Genomic DNA, 17,709 nt, shown 5'->3' on the forward strand with positions numbered 1-17,709 from the left:
GTGCAGGAGGCCAATATTAACCTCGTCACGTGGACCCATAAATGTCCCAATGCAGACGATACGTACCTTAGGAAGCTTTCACGCTGCTTTTTGGCACCCGTTAGTTGTTCCCGCTGGGGCTTACGTCCAAAACCCCCGCAAAAAGGGATTCGGGCGTATCTAGGGGTGGACATATCATTGGTGCAACCTGTGCACCTGCACAGGGGCCCAAGGGTTAAGTGGGCCACTACCACCTCCAAAATATGTGGAATTGTGCATTATGATGAGTTATTGGACTGCAAAAGGGGCCACTAGTGGTCTGAACCATGCCTACCATGCCTTTCTCGGCTCTGGGATGGGCACAGCTCTACGCTCAGATGTCTTCAGCACTCCCAATGAGAGCAAATGGAGCAGAGACAGGGGCGGACATATCATTGGTGCAACCTGTGCGGCCGCACAGGGGCCCAAGAGGTAAGGGGGCCCATTTATACCTCCAAAGCATGTGCAATTTTTAATTTTTAGGAGCTCTTGGGCTGCAAAGGGCCCATATATTGTTCTTGCACAGGGGCCCTTTTCTGTCTGTGTCCGCTAGTGTGCATGCTTGACCTCCACTCCATTCACAGTCCCCTTTCTCAAGATTGGTGGGCTCAAGCCCCAAGTACCAGGAAGTTATCCTCTATCTTATGGTTAGGGAATAACTTGCAATCTTGTTACAAACTCTTTAAGGGAGTCCAGACTTTTGCAACCAAGTTTGCTTATTAATACAAAGTATCAAGATCAGAATGAAACAACCTCAGGACTCATTTTCATGTCAGTTTTTTTCACGTACAGGATAAACTGACCGAGTTTCATCAGTGTTTTCGGTCAGAGTTTTATTAGACTTTGATCCAATTTTCATCACTTTTTTCTTGTAAGGATAAAAAAAATTTCTCCACCTTCTCCTATCTAACAGTCCATGAAAATCGGACCGCACTTGGACCCAAGGATCCAAGACTTGCATTGCAGATTCTGATCTGACACTTGGCTCAATATTAGATATGTCTCCGCGATTTTGCGCAGACCGCTTGGTCCGCGAAAAATCTCAGACGTGATTGACCCCATTCACTAACACTGGTACGAGTGCGATCAGTGAAAACATGGATAGCACTCTCATGCAAAAAACTGATGTGAATGAGCCCTGACAAACAGCCTTTGTGAACCCGTCCTCCCCCTTTCCGTTTTGTGTATTCCCTACCGTTTGGGGTTTACAGCTTCTATGCGGAAATATTTGAGTCCATAGTTTCAGACTCCAAAAAAAGTTCCTTGTGTAACCCAATTCTGCAGACATGCGTTTCTCTTTTTCACCCCTGTTCTTACTGATCTATCGAAAATTGGTTGCAAGGTCAACAAAAAATTATTGCATATTGAACAACTTTCTAAAAGAATATGGAGTCAATTCATCATTTGCATTCTTGCATCTTTTTTAAAGTGATGTTTCATTCCTGTCTTGTTGCCGCACCAAATTCTTAAAAATAGCTCATGCGGGTTGATGAATTTTACACAAAATTAAAGATGCTCCTTGGGACCAATTTATTTTGGGTTTTTTTTGTCGCGTTTTGGTGTAATGCACCAAATTCATCTTTTCACTTGTACCTTTTTTTTAAATCTATTTTATGTGTTCGCCTGTTTTCTTTTTTTTTAGTTTGCCACTGTGGATTTTCCAGATATTTTCATCTAATTCATAATTTGCAACTTTTCAGAAAGTGGTAAACTTTGTTGGAAATTTACTCTAGCTCCCCCTTGGAATGATTTCATGCATGACAGAGATTTTTGCTAATTTTGGTGCAGGCACTGTATATACTGCTATAAGGCTGGTGCAGGCACAGTATATACTGCTATAAGGCTGGTGCAGACACTATATACTGCTATAAGGCTGGTGCAGACACTATATACTGCTATAAGGCTGGTGCGGGCGCTGTATACTGCTTTAAGTCTGGAGCAGGCACAGTATATACTGCTATAAGGCTGGTGCATGCACTATATACTGCTATAAGGCTGGTGCAGACACTATATACTGCTATAAGGCTGGTGCAGACACTATATACTGCTATAAGGCTGGTGCAGGCACAGTATATACTGCTATAAGGCTGGTGCAGGCACAGTATATACTGCTATAAGTCTGGTGCAGGCACAGTATATACTGCTATAAGGCTGGTGCAGGCACAGTATATTCCGCTATAAGGCTGGTGCAGGCACTATATACTGCTATAAGGCTGGTGCAGGCACTGTATATACTGCTATAAAGCTGGTGCAGGCACAGTATATACTGCTATAAAGCTGGTGCAGGCACTATATACTGCTATAAGGCTGGTGCAGGCACTATATACTGCTATAAGGCTGGTGCAGGCACTATATACTGCTATAACGCTGGTGCAGGCACTATATACTGCTATAAGGCTGGTGCAGGCACTATATACTGCTACAAGGCTGGTCCAGGCACTATAGACTGCTACAAGGCTGGTGCAGGCACTATAGACTGCTACAAGGCTGGTGCAGGCACTATAGACTGCTACAAGGCTGGTGCAGGCACTATAGACTGCTATAAGGCTGGTGCAGGCACTATAGACTGCTACAAGGCTGGTGCAGGCACTATAGACTGCTACAAGGCTGGTGCAGGCACTATGTACTGCTATAAGGCTGGTGCAGGCACTATAGACTGCTACAAGGCTGGTGCAGGCACTATAGACTGCTACAAGGCTGGTGCAGGCACTATACACTGCTATAAGGCGGGTGCAGGCACTATATACTGCTATAAGGCTGGTGCAGGCACTATAGACTGCTACAAGGCTGGTGCAGGCACTATAGACTGCTACAAGGCTGGTGCAGGCACTATATCCTGCTATAAGGCTGGTGCAGGCACTATATACTGCTACATTGCTGGTGCAGGCACTATAGACTGCTACAAGGCTGGTGCAGGCACTATTTACTATATACTGCTTAACTGTGGGACTAGGAGGCGTGTCTGTTAGATGCCGGTGGGCGGGGCAGATTGGAGCAGGAGGAAGGAGGAGACACGTGGCTGCGCCTCGCACCCGCCTGCAAAGCTGCGCGCATGCGTCTGACGTCACGTTCTCATTCATAAAAGCTGTAGTCAGGGGTCCGGGGCAGTGGCGCTGCGGGCGGCGGAGATGAGAGATGGAGGCTGCGTGTTATATCCAGAGCCAGCCATACCCCAGCGCTCTGCTGACGGCCCCCAAGCCAGAATCCCCCAGACCTGCACAGCCAACACCCTGCAAGCTCATCACTGACCCCCTGACCGGACGGAGCTATACGCGGGGCAGGACCCTGGGCAAGGTGAGGAGTAGCCGGGGCTTGTGAATGGTGGCAGGGGGTGTCTGACATTAAGCAAAAGATAACAATAAATTATCAAAAAATACCAAAAGTAATAAATATAAAATCTTGTTCCTCTGTACATGTACAATATACGTGCAGCCCACTGAATGTGAATGGGGACACTGAACTGCGTTTTGCTGTTTTCCCACATCTGGGAAATTAATAAATTTATTTTTTTATCCTCCTATTAGATCATTAAAAGTGACTTCCATCATCATTCTTTCCCCCCTAGTATATTGTGACCCCTATACTCTGGCAGAGGTCAGGGGCAGCTGATTGTGTGCCTCCCCTCCTGCTCCCATTATGTCTGACTGGTGTAGAACTATCAGTCCCAGAATACCTTTATGGTTGGGTTGCGCTTCATTATTATTTTATTTTTTTTCTGCTTGTGCCCTCTGGTTACTGCTCTCTCGTCACATCCATCATGGCCCTGTATATATTCAGCACCGTGTTGATGTCATGGCGCTTGTTCTGGCTGTGGCGTCATCCAGTGGTGATGGGTCTGGAATATAAATGTGTCCCTGCAGGAGTGTGCGGAGCCCCCCGTGTGGTGTGCCGCTCTGCAGTGTCTGTGTGGATTGTTGGGTTGTCACGAATATTGCTGTATCCTTATATATAATGGAATATATGTACCTTGTGGTGCAGATGGCACTCTCTCCTGTGTGGTGCTTTCTGCACCCTGCCTGGCATTGTTCTGCCGTGGGACACTGTTTCTGCAGTGAGTTTACACTGTTTGCAGAATTATTATTATTATTATTATTATTATTATTATTATTATTATTATTATTATTATTATTATTATTATTATTATTATTATTATTATTATTATTATTATTATTATTATTATTATTATTATTATTATTATTATTATTATTATTATTATTATTATTATTATTATTATTATTATTATTATTATTATTATTATTATTATTATTATTATTATTATTATTATTATTATTATTATTATTATTATTATTATTATTATTATTATTATTATTATTATTATTATTATTATTATTATTATTATTATTATTATTATTATTATTATTATTATTATTATTATTATTATTATTATTATTATTATTATTATTATTATTATTATTATTATTATTATTATTATTATTATTATTATTATTATTATTATTATTATTATTATTATTATTATTATTATTATTATTATTACACTACTCCACCAATGTAGGTGCAATGGGGCTGCTTAGGGCCCATATAGTGTTCTTGCTGAGGGACTCTCCAGTGTTCCCTGACTAGCGCACGGTGACTGGCACTGTGGGTGTGCAGCTGGCAGGTGCTGACACTTCTGAAGAATTGGTGATGGTTCTGAGTCACGGCCTTACCCTGGATATGATTCCTCCATATAGGAATCTGATTTATGCACTCTTCACCTTTTGGCTTCCATTGTCTTCTGCTGGTTACAATGTAATGTTTTCCTGGGCATCTCCTGATATTGCTCATTTAAAGGGATGCGCTCTGTAATGAGTTTGCAATGAATTCTGCTCTTTAATGTGGAAGAAGTGAATTTCTGCAGCAGTTAATGGACTGAGCAGCTATTATGGGTGCGTTGTCTGCAGTCGTCCTCCATTATTGCTTCTGCAGACACTAAATAATCATTTATTGGAGAGGGGTGGGGGGGGATTCTATTAATGTCTCATGTAGAGGAAGCTCTAAGATCACAGGCTGTTATTTTAAGCTCTGTGATTGATTATCAGTCAGGACAGGGTGGATCAGTGCTGTGAATCAGGCTGGCTGCTGGCTTCCTGCAAGGAGCACTGTTCATCCACATCCTTCCTCGGCTGATAAATGCTATAAGAAGCTCTCAGGGTCACAAGACCTAAAATATAGGATGAGACATTCTGCGATTTCCTATTTTATCACAACTCTCAAAAGATCTGCTTGCTGTCAATGAATAGAAGTTTGGTCATGTGTTTTTTGGGTGCATTGCTTCACCCGGAGTTTATTGTATTGTCCTTTTTTTTACTTTCCAGGGAGGATTTGCTCGATGCTATGAAATGACCGAGGTTTCCACTAATAAAACCTATGCTGTGAAAGTGATTCCACACAGCTGTGTGGCCAAGCCTCATCAGCGGGAAAAGGTGAGCGCCATGGATGCCCAGCGCCAGCTCCAAGAGTTTATTAACCTGTGTGGATCTATGGGCTGCCTTGTGGCCTGTGAGGGGTTAACAGCATAATGGTCTAGTTGCGGAGCCCAGCCCTGGTTTCATAGGCTTGTAAGGAGCCTGAGGTTCCCAGTTCTGCAATTAAAGGACATGAGCCTTTTGTTTTCTGGGATGTTCAAAGGAATCCGTTGACTTAAAACACCATAATTCATATATTCCGGCCCGACACTCCTGCGAGTGGGAGTATGATGCCATTACCCCATTTTCTCAGGACAGCGTGAGAAATACGCTTCATAACTTTGTCAACTGTAAAATTCCTTCATCTTATTTTTTATATTTTTTTCTTTGCAGATTGTGAATGAAATCGACCTTCACAGGCAGCTTTATCACAAACACGTTGTGAAGTTCTCCCACCATTTTGAAGACTCTGATAACATTTACATCTTCCTGGAGCTCTGCAGCCGCAAAGTAAGTTTTGGCTTTACTGGTAGAAAGTCGTCGTCCTTGCAGCATCTGGAGAAATGTCTGGTCTGCAGTGACGGTGCACTTAGCGCAGTGACGGTGCACTTGGTGCAGGTTTTTTTTTTTTTTCTCCCTTCTCAGCTGCTGCTTTTGTGCTCTGGTCATGGAAGGTTTATTCTGCGCTGTCGTCGGTTTCATTCATATGCACTGAGGCAGCTGTCAGCTTTGTACAGAGGAGTCGGACGGCTGCGAGAGATCGGTTCTAGAATTGCCCCTTTGTGCAGGTTACATTTACACAACCCCCGCCCCTGTGGAAATATGTAACCTAAGCTGGGTCCCAGTCAAATGCAGCCAGCTGTACATCCCAGCTGCTCTGAAGGCTCTTTGTAGTAAAGACTCCAAAAATAAATCCCAGCTCTTCTGTGGCCCCTGGGTCTCCCCAGACACAATACAGATGTTACAAAGCCGCCTGCTGTAACCACTGATTCATGGTGCTCGATGCTACTGTTGGCTAAAGTCTATAGAGATGGTCAACAGCCGGGGGGGTGTTAGAAACGGGTGGGGGGCTGCAGTGCAATGGACCTGATTCTGTAGATTCTATCTTTGGATTCCTCCCGAGTAATGAGACTTTAGATCTATCGTGTCGCAGCGTTACTATGTAATAGGATATAGACAGTCATGAATGTTTCCAGATACTTTGTTTCTTCAGGTCATTGTTTCCAGCTGGCTGTTTGCACAGGCAGCGGGGACTGTTTGCCTCTGGGGCTTGTGAATTTTGAGGTTTAGCCGCTAAGTGCAATGTGTCTTATCTTTTTGCAGTCTCTTGCTCATATCTGGAAGGCGCGTCACACGCTGCTGGAACCTGAGGTCCGGTATTACCTGAAGCAAATCATCTCTGGCCTCAAGTACCTGCACATGAGAGGAATCATTCACCGGGACCTCAAATTGGGTAAGTTGTGTGCCCTGCAGTCTCCCAGATGTAGCAGCATCTTTTGCCACTTGTGCTAATTTTATTTTTTTATTTTTTTTCTCCTACAGGGAACTTTTTCATCAATGAGGGCATGGAGCTCAAAGTTGGTGATTTTGGGCTGGCAGCAAGGCTGGAGCCTCCAGAGCAGAGGAAAAAGTGAGTAGTTGTGGTGGGGACACAAGAATGCAAACTTTTACCATGCAGGGGGATATGAATTGGATTAATATCCCACCATGGTCTGGGAATGTTCCTGGGCTTACAGACTGCCGTTTTACATATTAACATTTATCCTCTGGTCTCCTTTAGAACAATCTGTGGGACCCCAAATTACTTGGCCCCTGAAGTCCTCCAAAGACACGGTCACGGGCCGGAGTCGGATATCTGGTCTCTGGGATGTGTCATGTAGGTTTATTTTCCTTTTTTATCGCAATTAGGAAAATATAAGCTTGTGATTGTCATCCCGGAGCAGCGCGTGGGTTCAGCCGCACGCTGTGGTGGAACGATCTTGTTGTTCTCTCCAGCTGCATTTCTTGTTTGGCGTCACACAGGAAGCCTGCGGCATTGCCGTATAACTGATGTTCTGCTGCTCTACTTCCTGACGTTACAAACATCATGGCGCATGTAGTGTGCCCGACTCCCTGCAGGAGACTGACGCTGCCCCACGAGTGTTCTTCCTTAGGCATCACTTGTGTCGCATGCTGACACTACACTAATTACTGGGGAATACATGTTCCTAATGTTGGTCCCCTGTGGTTTAATTGACTCGTTTTATCTTCTGTGGAACTTGCATTTGACGTCAGTAAAGATATCGGAAAGTCAGTCATTTCCAAAGTGCCTATAAATGTCTGCATTGTGCATGGTATAACTAGTTTTATTAAATGACCCTTGTTCCCTGCAGGTACACACTACTTTGTGGTACGCCACCCTTTGAAACTGCAGATTTAAAGGAGACTTATCGCTGTATTAAGCAGGTGAAGTACACCTTGCCAGCTTGCCTCTCGTCCTCTGCCAAGCAGCTTATCATGGGGATCTTGAAGCGCACTCCAAGTGAGCGGCTGACACTCGACCAAATCATTGAGCATGAATTCTTCTCCAAGGTGCGTCCTACCTCCTCCACACATTTGAGAGCTTTTATTTATTTTTTTTCATCAGTAGATTAACCCTTGTGTATTCTTGTTCAGGGTTACACCCCGGAAAAGTTACCTCCAAGCAGCTGTGTCATGGTCCCGGATCTACACCCGCCCAACCCTGCAAAGAGCCTCCTCACCAAAGTTGCCAAGAGTTTGTTTGGAAAAGGAAAGTCAAAAGGTAATGAAAGTGCACTCTAACCTGTGCAATCAGTGAGGTAGCACCAAGGCTTTCAGCCTCCTATTTACTCTGCTACTGTAAGCTAATTACACTCCAAATTGGCTTCTGACACTTAAGACTTTTTTTTTTTTTTTTTTTAATGAAACTCTGCAGAGTCCAGCTCCCTGCACCCCTGCTGATCAGCTGTTAACAGGAGGCAGCTGCAGCTCCTTTAAACTCAAACCTTCCCTTTTTTAGACTCCTTTTTTGTACACATGTTATGTTATATGCCTTGAAGGGGTTATCCAGAGCTGCTCACGTTTGCATCAGAATTGAGTGGTGCAAATGAGGTTACAACCAGCCCAATTATGCACCATCAACAGGTATTGTGCACAGTCTGTAACCTAATGAACAGAATGTGAGCGCAGTACCTGCCGATCATGCTCTCATCTCGTCCGGTCGTAAAGTAATCGGCACCGCTTGTTTCTGATGCTCTGCAGAACACTGATCACTTCTAGTAAAAATAAAGGGCCCCTCTTCCCAAGTCACTAAAGCGTTATAATGCTGATCCTGCAGGAACTCTGATTAACTTCTAAACTGTTAATTCAGCAGTTTTCAGGCCTTTCTGTGTCTGACATCTGTTTGTTTTTGCAGCAAAGAATGGCTCCTCCGACAAGGACGAAATATCGAAGCTGGTGACGGGTCTGGTGAAAACTTCAATCTGCCGACAGCTCAGCTATAAAACTGTGGAAGGAAATGAGGTAAGGGGCAAAAGCTGGAAAGGGCCTTGTTTTTATCCCAAAAAAATCTATCTGTGTTCTCATGGATAAGACTGTTTATATATACGTTCCATAAAAGGTGTTGTCCTGTGGCCAAAAGATAGATTCTTGTGTTCGGCAGGGGTCCGACCACTGTGACTTGCACAATTTGGCAGAACGAGTAACTTCTTTTTTTTTTTTTTTTTTTTTTTTTTTTTAATCCCTGTTAGAATGGAGCAGTAAAGTGCTACGCTCTACATTTTACTGCAGAAGTTGTGGTTGGTGTTGGACCTGCTGCTCCATCTTATGATGGGAATTAAAAATATATCCCCTGTCTGATGGTTGGACACCGACTGATCTGCAAGTTATCACTGGATAAACCCTTTAAGGAGCCATTTTGGTCTAAATCTTCTGTAGAGACTAGAGTTAGTGCAAATTTGTCTGCAAAACCCAATTTGGGGTCCCCCCCCCCCCCTCAACCAAAAGCAAGATGCGGAGCCGCCTCTTGCCTGACTGCATCCATAACTTTTTGTTGGCTGGGCTGCCATGACTTCACATGGTCGCCATTCTGCAATCTCTGGCTGGTCTGGACCCAGTCCTATCAATTTTTGCACCGATGCTAGTGTAGACCCCCATGGCTCGCTGAGCAGCCGATGCCTATAGGGTCCCTTGTGAGACTCTTGTAGTTTGGCCTCTATTACTCTGCTGACCTTTTGCTTTGTCTCCTACCAGCAGGCGGCCGCCCCGGTCACTGGTCATGCCCTCAGCACCAGCTGTAGCCCAGTAGAATCCTTGACTGAAGAGGCTTCGGGGAAATCTGTGTCCAGATCAATCCGTGGGAGCCTGGTCAGTAGTGACGGTAAGTGACACAGCTTATGGCAGCCCTTCGTGGTTCTTTACGCTCATAAATCTGATCATGGCTGACTTATTTTTTTTTTTCCCCATCCTGACAGGTTTTGAAGATTGTGTCACCGCATCTGGTGTTATGGAGACTGCTCTAGAAGTCCTGAAAGACTGTATATCTTCCATGCCCATAGGTGAATACCCCATTCTGTACACGCTGCTCGTCAACAACTCTTGAATGGTTGGATTATAATAGTCTCTTGTTTTCCCAGGTGAAGGTAAACCAACCCCCCTCTCCAAATATGAGGACTTTATGTGGGTGTCAAAGTGGGTAGACTACTCCAACAAGTACGGCTTCGGTTACCAGTTATCCAATAGAAGCATTGGCGTCCTCTTCAACAATGGCACCCACATGGTTCTACCAGCCAGTCGCAGGTACGGGTCTGACTCTTATATACATGATTAATATGGCCGTGTCTGACCTGGGAACGGCCTCAAACTTGTCCCTTTTTCCTAAATTGTACAGTTTATTACTGAATGCTTCTGACGAGCCTCATGCCACGGTACAATGGGACTCTAGCAAAAAAAATTGCCTGTATCCCAAGCAAACACTTGAAATACGATTGGCTACAATGTATCAGGGAATGGTGTAATTCATTAGATTCTCTCCTAACATAGAAATGTCCACTACAACCTGACCAACAGCCGCCACTTTGTGTTCCCGATCTTGGCCGTTCCAGAGCAGCTCCAGGGTCAAATGAGCATCTTGCAGTATTTTGCCACGTACATGGAGAAGAACCTCATGAAGGTGAGCGTTTCGGTGGGATGTGGTGTCCACGTAGGAGTAGCATTTGAATGCTCATTTGCATCTCAAATTAAACATTTACATGACGGGTGTCAGAACAAATGCAAAACTGCTCACCTGAACTTTTCCACTGCATAAACTTCAATCTAAAATTCTTTATCAAGTAACGTCTTGTTTTCTTGGTGGCTGCTCACTTCCGCCGCTTAATGTCCAGAATAGCAGTTTTTGGGTCTCTGCAACTCCGCCAAAAAATACAACTTTTTGATCACTTATATATTTTAAGTCAGGAAGGGGTTATTTTGGATAGTAGGCTCCTCCACTGGGGAGAAGGACACCTACCATCAGTCTAGCAATGTCTTAAGGTGTGGTTAATCAGTCGCAGCGTCTTGCCTCATATTGGTGGTTTCTGATGGTCATAGGTCAGGAATGTGACGGACATAACCAGTTGTGGGGATCCAGCGGGAAGTGCGGGCTGGAAGCTGCTCTTGCCCCGTCCTCACTCGCCTCCATCAACACTTGAATCGTTGCCATTCCTCAATCTTCTGGCTGTAACTGACTCCTTACAAATTCCTCTTGTCTGCAGGGAGGGGATCTGCCATGTCAGGACGAGGGGAGCCGGCCGCTGCTGCTTCTCCTCCAGTGGGTGAAGACTGAACATGCCCTGCTGATGCTCTTCAACAACGGCACTCTGCAGGTGAGGCCACTAAGTATACACTATATACCTCCCCCAGTTACTGCCAACCTCTGCCCTCACTGCTACTTACTATCCTGCCTTGGGGTGCAGTCCTTTTCATGCGTGCGTGCCCCCCCCCCCCCTCTCACAAAATTAGAATATCAAATTTTATTTTTCAGTTCTATACAGAAAGTGAAACGCATTAGTCATTACAAGCAGTGATCTATTTCAAGTGTTTATTTCTGTTAATGTTGATTATGGCTTACAGCCAATGAAAACACTAGTCATTATCTCAGTAAATTAAAATAATTCATAAAAACCTGGAAAGGCTTCCTAAGCATTTAAAAAGGTCCCTTAGTCTGTTTCAGTAGGCTCCACAATCATGGGGGGGGGGGGGGGGGGGGAGAAAGACTGCTGACTTGACAGTTGTCCAGAAGGCAGTCATTGACACACTCCACAAGGTCCCAGAGTTCCAATTTTCATTTGGAAATCAAGGTCCCAGAGTCTGGAGGAAGAGTGGAGAGACCACAATCCAAGCTGCTGGAGGTCTAGTGTGAAGTTTCCACAATCAGTGATGGTTTGGGGAGCCATGTCGTCTGCTGGTGTAGGTCCACTGTGTTTTATCAAGACCAAAGTCAGAGCAGCCGTCTACCAGGACATTTTAGAGCACTTCATGCTTCCCTCTGCCGACAAGCTTTTTGGAGATGGAAATGTCATTCTCCAGCAGGACTTGGCCCCTGTCCACACTGCCAAAAGTGCCAAGACCTGGTTAACAAACAACAGTATCACTGTGCTTGATTGGCAGCAAACTCACCTGACCTTAACCCCATAGAGAATCTATTATAGAGAATCTATGGGGTATTGTCCAGAGGAAGATGAGAGACCCCAGACCCAACAATGCAGAAAAGCTGAAGGCTGCTATCAAAGCCACCTGGGCTTCCATAACCCCTCAGCAGTGCCACAGGCTGACCGCCTCCATGCCACGCCGCATTGATGCAGGAATTGATGGAAAAGGAGCCCGACCAAGTATTGAGTGCATTTACTGAACATAAATTTTGGATTTAAAAAAAAAACACTTTATAACACCAGCATGAAAAATAATAAAATTTACTGAGATAATGACTTGTGTTTTCATTGGCTGTAAGCCATAATCAACATTAGCAGAAATAAACACGTGAAATAGATCACTGTTTGTAATGACTCTATATAATGAGTTTCACTTTTTGCATTTAACTGAAATACATTAACTTTTTAATATGCTAACTTTGTGAGATGCACCAGTGTTCATTCCTAATGTAAAAGCTGCTTTTTTTTTTTTTTTTTTTTTTTGCATCTTTTAACCGCTTTAGGTTTCCAAATACTCCAAGCAGTTAAGTGACCCAACCATTCTTCAGATGTCATCTGCTTGGAAGACTCTATAATTTACAATAAGTTAATGGGAAGACTTTAAATCAGATCTCATACTTTGCACAGCCCAAAACCCAGTGTCTGCAAATTGAGATTCTGACTTTGCTATTATCCGAAGTCATATTGCAAGACTCGTTAAAGGATTGATTGTAACTTGTAGGATCGCTGCTTCCAATAGGTGGCGCTATAGAGTTCAAGTCGCCCCCCCCCCCCCCCCCCATCCCCTTTTAAAACAAGTGCACATTCCAAAAATAAAGTTTGGTACGATGCGTCAATGTTTCTCCAGCTTTATTGTATAACTGCATACATTGAATCAGGGGGGCGGGGGGGGGGCAAGCTACCAATACACATGACACAGCTGTCAACTGAATGTTAGGAGGCGAGAGGAAGCAGTTTGCAGAAAAGACAATCGGGTGGTCTGGCATAATATCCTCTAAGGTGTGTGGGGGGCTTGACCCTGCCAAAATCTGTTGCCATTCACTGTCCTCCAGCATATCCTTTAATATTGTGATGAATTTAACAAATGAGGTCTTTTCCTTGTAAGACCTAAGCCTTACAGATGCCTAGTATGGGAGATCTATCGGTGCTGTTCTCGACCTTCCATTTCTGCTGCTGACGGATTCTTCTTATTCTCAGGTGAACTTCTACAACGATCACACGAAGCTCATCCTCAGCAAACCTCAGGACGTCTACCTGCTGACCTACATCAACCGTGACCGCAGCTCCCAGACCTTCCTGCTCAGCTCCCTGGTGGAAAGCGGCTGCACCGCTGACATGTACCACCGCCTAAAGTACACCCTGAAGCTTCTAGAGCAGAAGTCTGAATCCTAAATTTCCTTGCCCCCTATACTTCGTCCTTCATGCCATTCCCTGCTCTTAACAGTGGCGGCCTGATTTATCTGCCTGGGATATGAGGCAGAGTCTTTATCTGGAGGACCAGACCCTGAGACTGTACAATCCAAGGCTCCTCAGAGCTCTTTGGTGCTTGAAATATGAAATCTGTAGCGACATTCTTGAAGTTGCCTTCACTTGACTTGATTCACAATGAGCCGGCAGTGGCTGTTCCTGCACAGATCACTGGGTGTGACACTATGGTTATGGGATGCGCACGGTTTGTCTGATCTCGTGACTGGAGGATTGGATTGTGGATACAGGATGCTCCTGGTAAAAGTTATCTGATCAGTGGATTTGGCAGCTCACTTACTGTATTAAGCTGAACACAAGAGGATTAAGCTGACTTGCGCTGGGGACATTAATCTGCTGTCTTGTTAAAAACAAAAAAACGCCAATCCATCAGGGTGTTGCTGATGCAATACAACCAGCTGCTGGGGGCTACTCTGATAAGACCCTTGAAGGGTCAGAAATGGGTGACTATTCCCCCCCCTGCTGCTCCAGGGTGACCTGCCATACAGGTGCAATATAGATCAGTTATTGATTGTCCTTGGTTGCAACAATGTATTCTGTCAACAAACTTTATGATCTTCTCAGTGCATGGAGCTGAATCTTCCATGCTGGGATCCAGAATTGTCGGCTTGATGCCATGTATCTCCTCTCATGAGACTTGCCCCCTTGTCTGATCTTGCTAATCCTACAGATGAGCAAATTGAGTCTCAGGATTCTGGAGCCCTGCAAATCTTCTCCTACCTGCCAGCATCTGGCAAAAACATCATCCTTATGGCAAGAGCTGCCGATGCTGACAGGTAGGAGGTCGCTTGCAGAATGAGCTGGGTCCTGCAAGCTTATTCTCCAATCTCTAATGCCATCTCATGCTGGGGGTCCTCATTCCATAACCCCCCACGTCTGCCAACTTGTAGTACTGCTCCTGTTAGTCTTGCAAACAGGCCATTGACTTAAATGGCTAATCCCCAAATTTTAAAAACTGCATGGTGAAATCCTAATGGGTGCAGGTTGGAGTTAATTTACTAAAGTCAATGCCCCCCCCCCTCACTTAATGCACTACATTACCAAAGGATTCTTTGATTTGTCAACTTTGCTGTTGTAAGCAAAAAAAAAAAAAATCTGAGGAATCCTCATTGCTCACTAAAACTTAACACAACCGTCTGCTTCATTTCTTGTGACTTCTACCAAAGACCCTTTAGACAAATCTGTGACTCCAGAGCTCCGTATAGAAGGTATTTTTATACAGGGCTCAATACAATCACAGCACTTTAATGCCCTCCCCGCACCCGTACACCCCACATGTTTCTTATACGCTACTTATCAGGAGTCTGGTTCCACTTTCCCAATTCGGCAAGTACAGACTCCACCAAAGCGGAGGACTGCAGAGTTCAGGCTGCTACTTGAAAATGTTGTCTTGGTTTCACGGTACGGGCCCCCACGAGAGCAGTGCGGGCCCCACTACTGTTTATATCTGTTCTTCCATTGCATAATAACATTTATTTATGTTTTATTTATAAAGAATGGTATTTATTTTTAATGTATTTTTTTTTCTTAGATTTACATTAATCAAACCAAAAGTTAAAATAAAGTTTTATACAAAAACGATAAATAAAAAACTGATCTGAAAACTGCAGAAAATTGTGTTCTGGTTCATTTGGGAAATTCTTTTGGCAACCAAATTTATAGTGTTTCTGGTGGATTTGTTTGTCTTGGTGATGTGTAGAGAGAAATCCAGAGAATGGGCTGGGATCTGTTATGCAGCGTGATCTAAGTCAATAAGGTAAAGGATTAGTTTTAATTGGAGAAACCCAAACAATGGCGTCTTGTGTAATTCTCTGCGTTAATCTAATCCTGTCTACTGTGGATGGCAGGCGGGAACGACACAGGTCAGAAATATGTAGGATGAAACCAACCCTGCTCCATCTGTAGAGCATATTGCTGAATTTCAGTGTTAGGAAAGCAATGCAGTAAAATGCCAGATGTTTGATTACTTCTTCCCCCTCAATATCTGTCCCTAGGAGGAAAGACAATATATTGACACTGATGTTGGAGAAGGCTGCGCTCACTATCCATTTCTAGTTGATCCTGTGGGGTTGAGGTTAAAGCCAGTCATGTTCTTCCACCAAACTCCTCCATGTCGAAACTTATTTTATTTTTTATTTTTTGGGCCAGAGAAGGGTCTTCTACAAACTGTTCCCAGAAAGCTGAAAGCTACAATTGTCCAAAATATCTTTAGCTGAAGTATGACTTCCCTTCGCCGGTGCTAAGAAGCTGAGGCCGACTCTTATAACTGCCCATAGCGTTATCCTCCTCCATCTATACAGAGGGCACAATGCAATCAGGGGGTAACGCACATCTATCTGGCATCTGATGTTCTAGCATCTGCCAAATCTAGAAGTGATCTGTCACTGCACAGGACACGTCTCCTCCAGAGTCCTGTGGTGGCGGCTTTACACCACTCCATCCGATGCTCAGCATTGTGCTTGGTGATGTAAGGCTGCATGCAGATGCTTGGCCATGAAGTTTCCAGCGGGGGCACAGCATTTGTGCTGATGTTATACCAGAGGAGGTCTGGACTCTGCAGTTATGGGGTCAGCAGAGCATTGGTGATTTTTCTGCCCTCAGCTCCTCAGCACTCGGTGACCCCTGCTCGGTAATGTTACATGGTCTGAGTCGCTGCAGTTCCTTCCACTTCATCACTCACAAATAATGGGGAAAGATTTAGGAGGAAGAAATGTAATGACAGGACTTGTTACCCCGGTGGCTCCTATTACAGGACTGCGCTGGTATCGGTGATCTCTGCACCACCAGTCTGTCTCATGGCGGGAGCTGTACATTGGGAGACATAGGGACTGAATTCTATGATTAGGTGCTGTCCTGTCTATGTAGTACATGTAGCTATACATCTTCCGCTCTCACTTTGAACTTCGTGGATGTGTAGTGAATCTATATGCGGGACCGTGGTTCAGGAGTCCGTAGCCACATGACAAGACCTCTGTGTGCCCCCCTTCCCCCACCTACCAGTGCCTCTTCTGATTAGTAGGCCCAGCCTGATGTTGTGTGCATCATACCGCAGCAATGACATTACGCTGGGCCTACAAACAGGCGCGGGCAATTCCAGCAGTTAGGAGGCAGTTTGCAGAATTTTGTCTAGTGGCCACGGATTCCTGATATATTTGCGTCCCCCACACACCCCACCCTTTAACAATACTATACAGTGGTTTGCAAGAGTATTCAACCTCACCTTGACATCTTCATGGTTTTGCTACCTCCACAACCTTGAATTTGACTTTTTTTTTTTTTTTGAGGGTTTGCATCAGTTCATGTAAAGAACATGCCAACTGCACTTTTTTTTTTTTTTTTTTTTTGGTGAAGTAAACAACCAGGACAAGATCACTTCAGTGTGCAGAACTATTCACCCCCCCCCCCCCATTCCAAAGTCCATGCTTTGTTGAGCCTCCTTTTGCAGCAATTACAGCTGCAAGTCTCATTCCTCAAGGCAAAACTGCTGCAGCTCCGTCAAGTTGGATGGTTTCTTCTGGTGAATGGCAATCTTCAGGTCTGACCAGATTTTCATTTGGATTACGGTCGGGGCTTTGATTCAGCCACTCCAAAACATTTACACGTGTCGCTTTAGCAGTATGCTTTGGGTCATTTTCTTGTAGGAAGGTGAACCTCTGTACCAGTCTCAAATTACTGACACAGATTTTGCTCAAGAATATCCCTATATTTCACACCATCCACCTTTCCTTTGACTCGGACCATTTTCCCTGTACCTGCTGCCAAAAACATCCCCAAAGCATGATGCTGCCACCACCATGTTTCATAGTGGGGATGGTGTTCTTGTAGTGATGAGCTGTGTTGGTTTGGTCCCAGGCAGTGTTCACCTTGGTGCCCAAAAAGTTCTATTTTGGTCTCCTCTGACCACAGCACCTTCCTCCATACATTTGCAAAGTCTCCCATATGTCTCTTGTTAAACTCCATATGAGCCTTACAATTTTTGTGTAAGCAAAGGCTTTTATTTCTGCCCACTCTTCCATAAAGCCCACCTCTATGGAGAGCACTGCTTATCATGGTCATATGGTGACATAGTCTAGTCTCTGCTTGGGAAATCTGCT

The 17,709-nt window shown here is 44.5% G+C and overlaps 1 protein-coding gene across 2 annotated transcripts; it reads left to right on the top strand.

The window, feature by feature from the left end:
- The first annotated feature begins 3,053 nt into the window (after nt 1-3,053).
- PLK3 (polo like kinase 3) lies at nt 3,054-15,218 on the top strand. 2 transcript variants are annotated; one of them, XM_073643571.1, is made up of 15 exons: nt 3,054-3,312; nt 5,355-5,462; nt 5,838-5,954; nt 6,768-6,897; nt 6,987-7,074; nt 7,225-7,320; nt 7,817-8,015; nt 8,100-8,226; nt 8,860-8,966; nt 9,699-9,822; nt 9,917-10,000; nt 10,079-10,241; nt 10,485-10,614; nt 11,195-11,305; nt 13,328-15,218. In XM_073643571.1, exons 1-15 carry the CDS (start codon nt 3,154-3,156, stop codon nt 13,520-13,522), a joined length of 1,938 nt encoding a protein of 645 aa, XP_073499672.1. In that variant the 5' UTR covers nt 3,054-3,153; the 3' UTR covers nt 13,523-15,218. The 2 variants fall into 2 exon arrangements, with proteins under 2 accessions (XP_073499672.1, XP_073499671.1); XM_073643570.1 differs by having other exon boundaries at nt 3,056-3,312; nt 9,696-9,822.
- Nucleotides 15,219-17,709: the final 2,491 nt, after the last annotated feature.

This window comes from Phyllobates terribilis, unplaced genomic scaffold, assembly GCF_046119375.1.
Source record: "Phyllobates terribilis strain yellow unplaced genomic scaffold, ASM4611937v1 Scaffold_8__6_contigs__length_399053987, whole genome shotgun sequence".
NCBI classification, from domain to species: Eukaryota; Metazoa; Chordata; class Amphibia; order Anura; family Dendrobatidae; genus Phyllobates; species Phyllobates terribilis.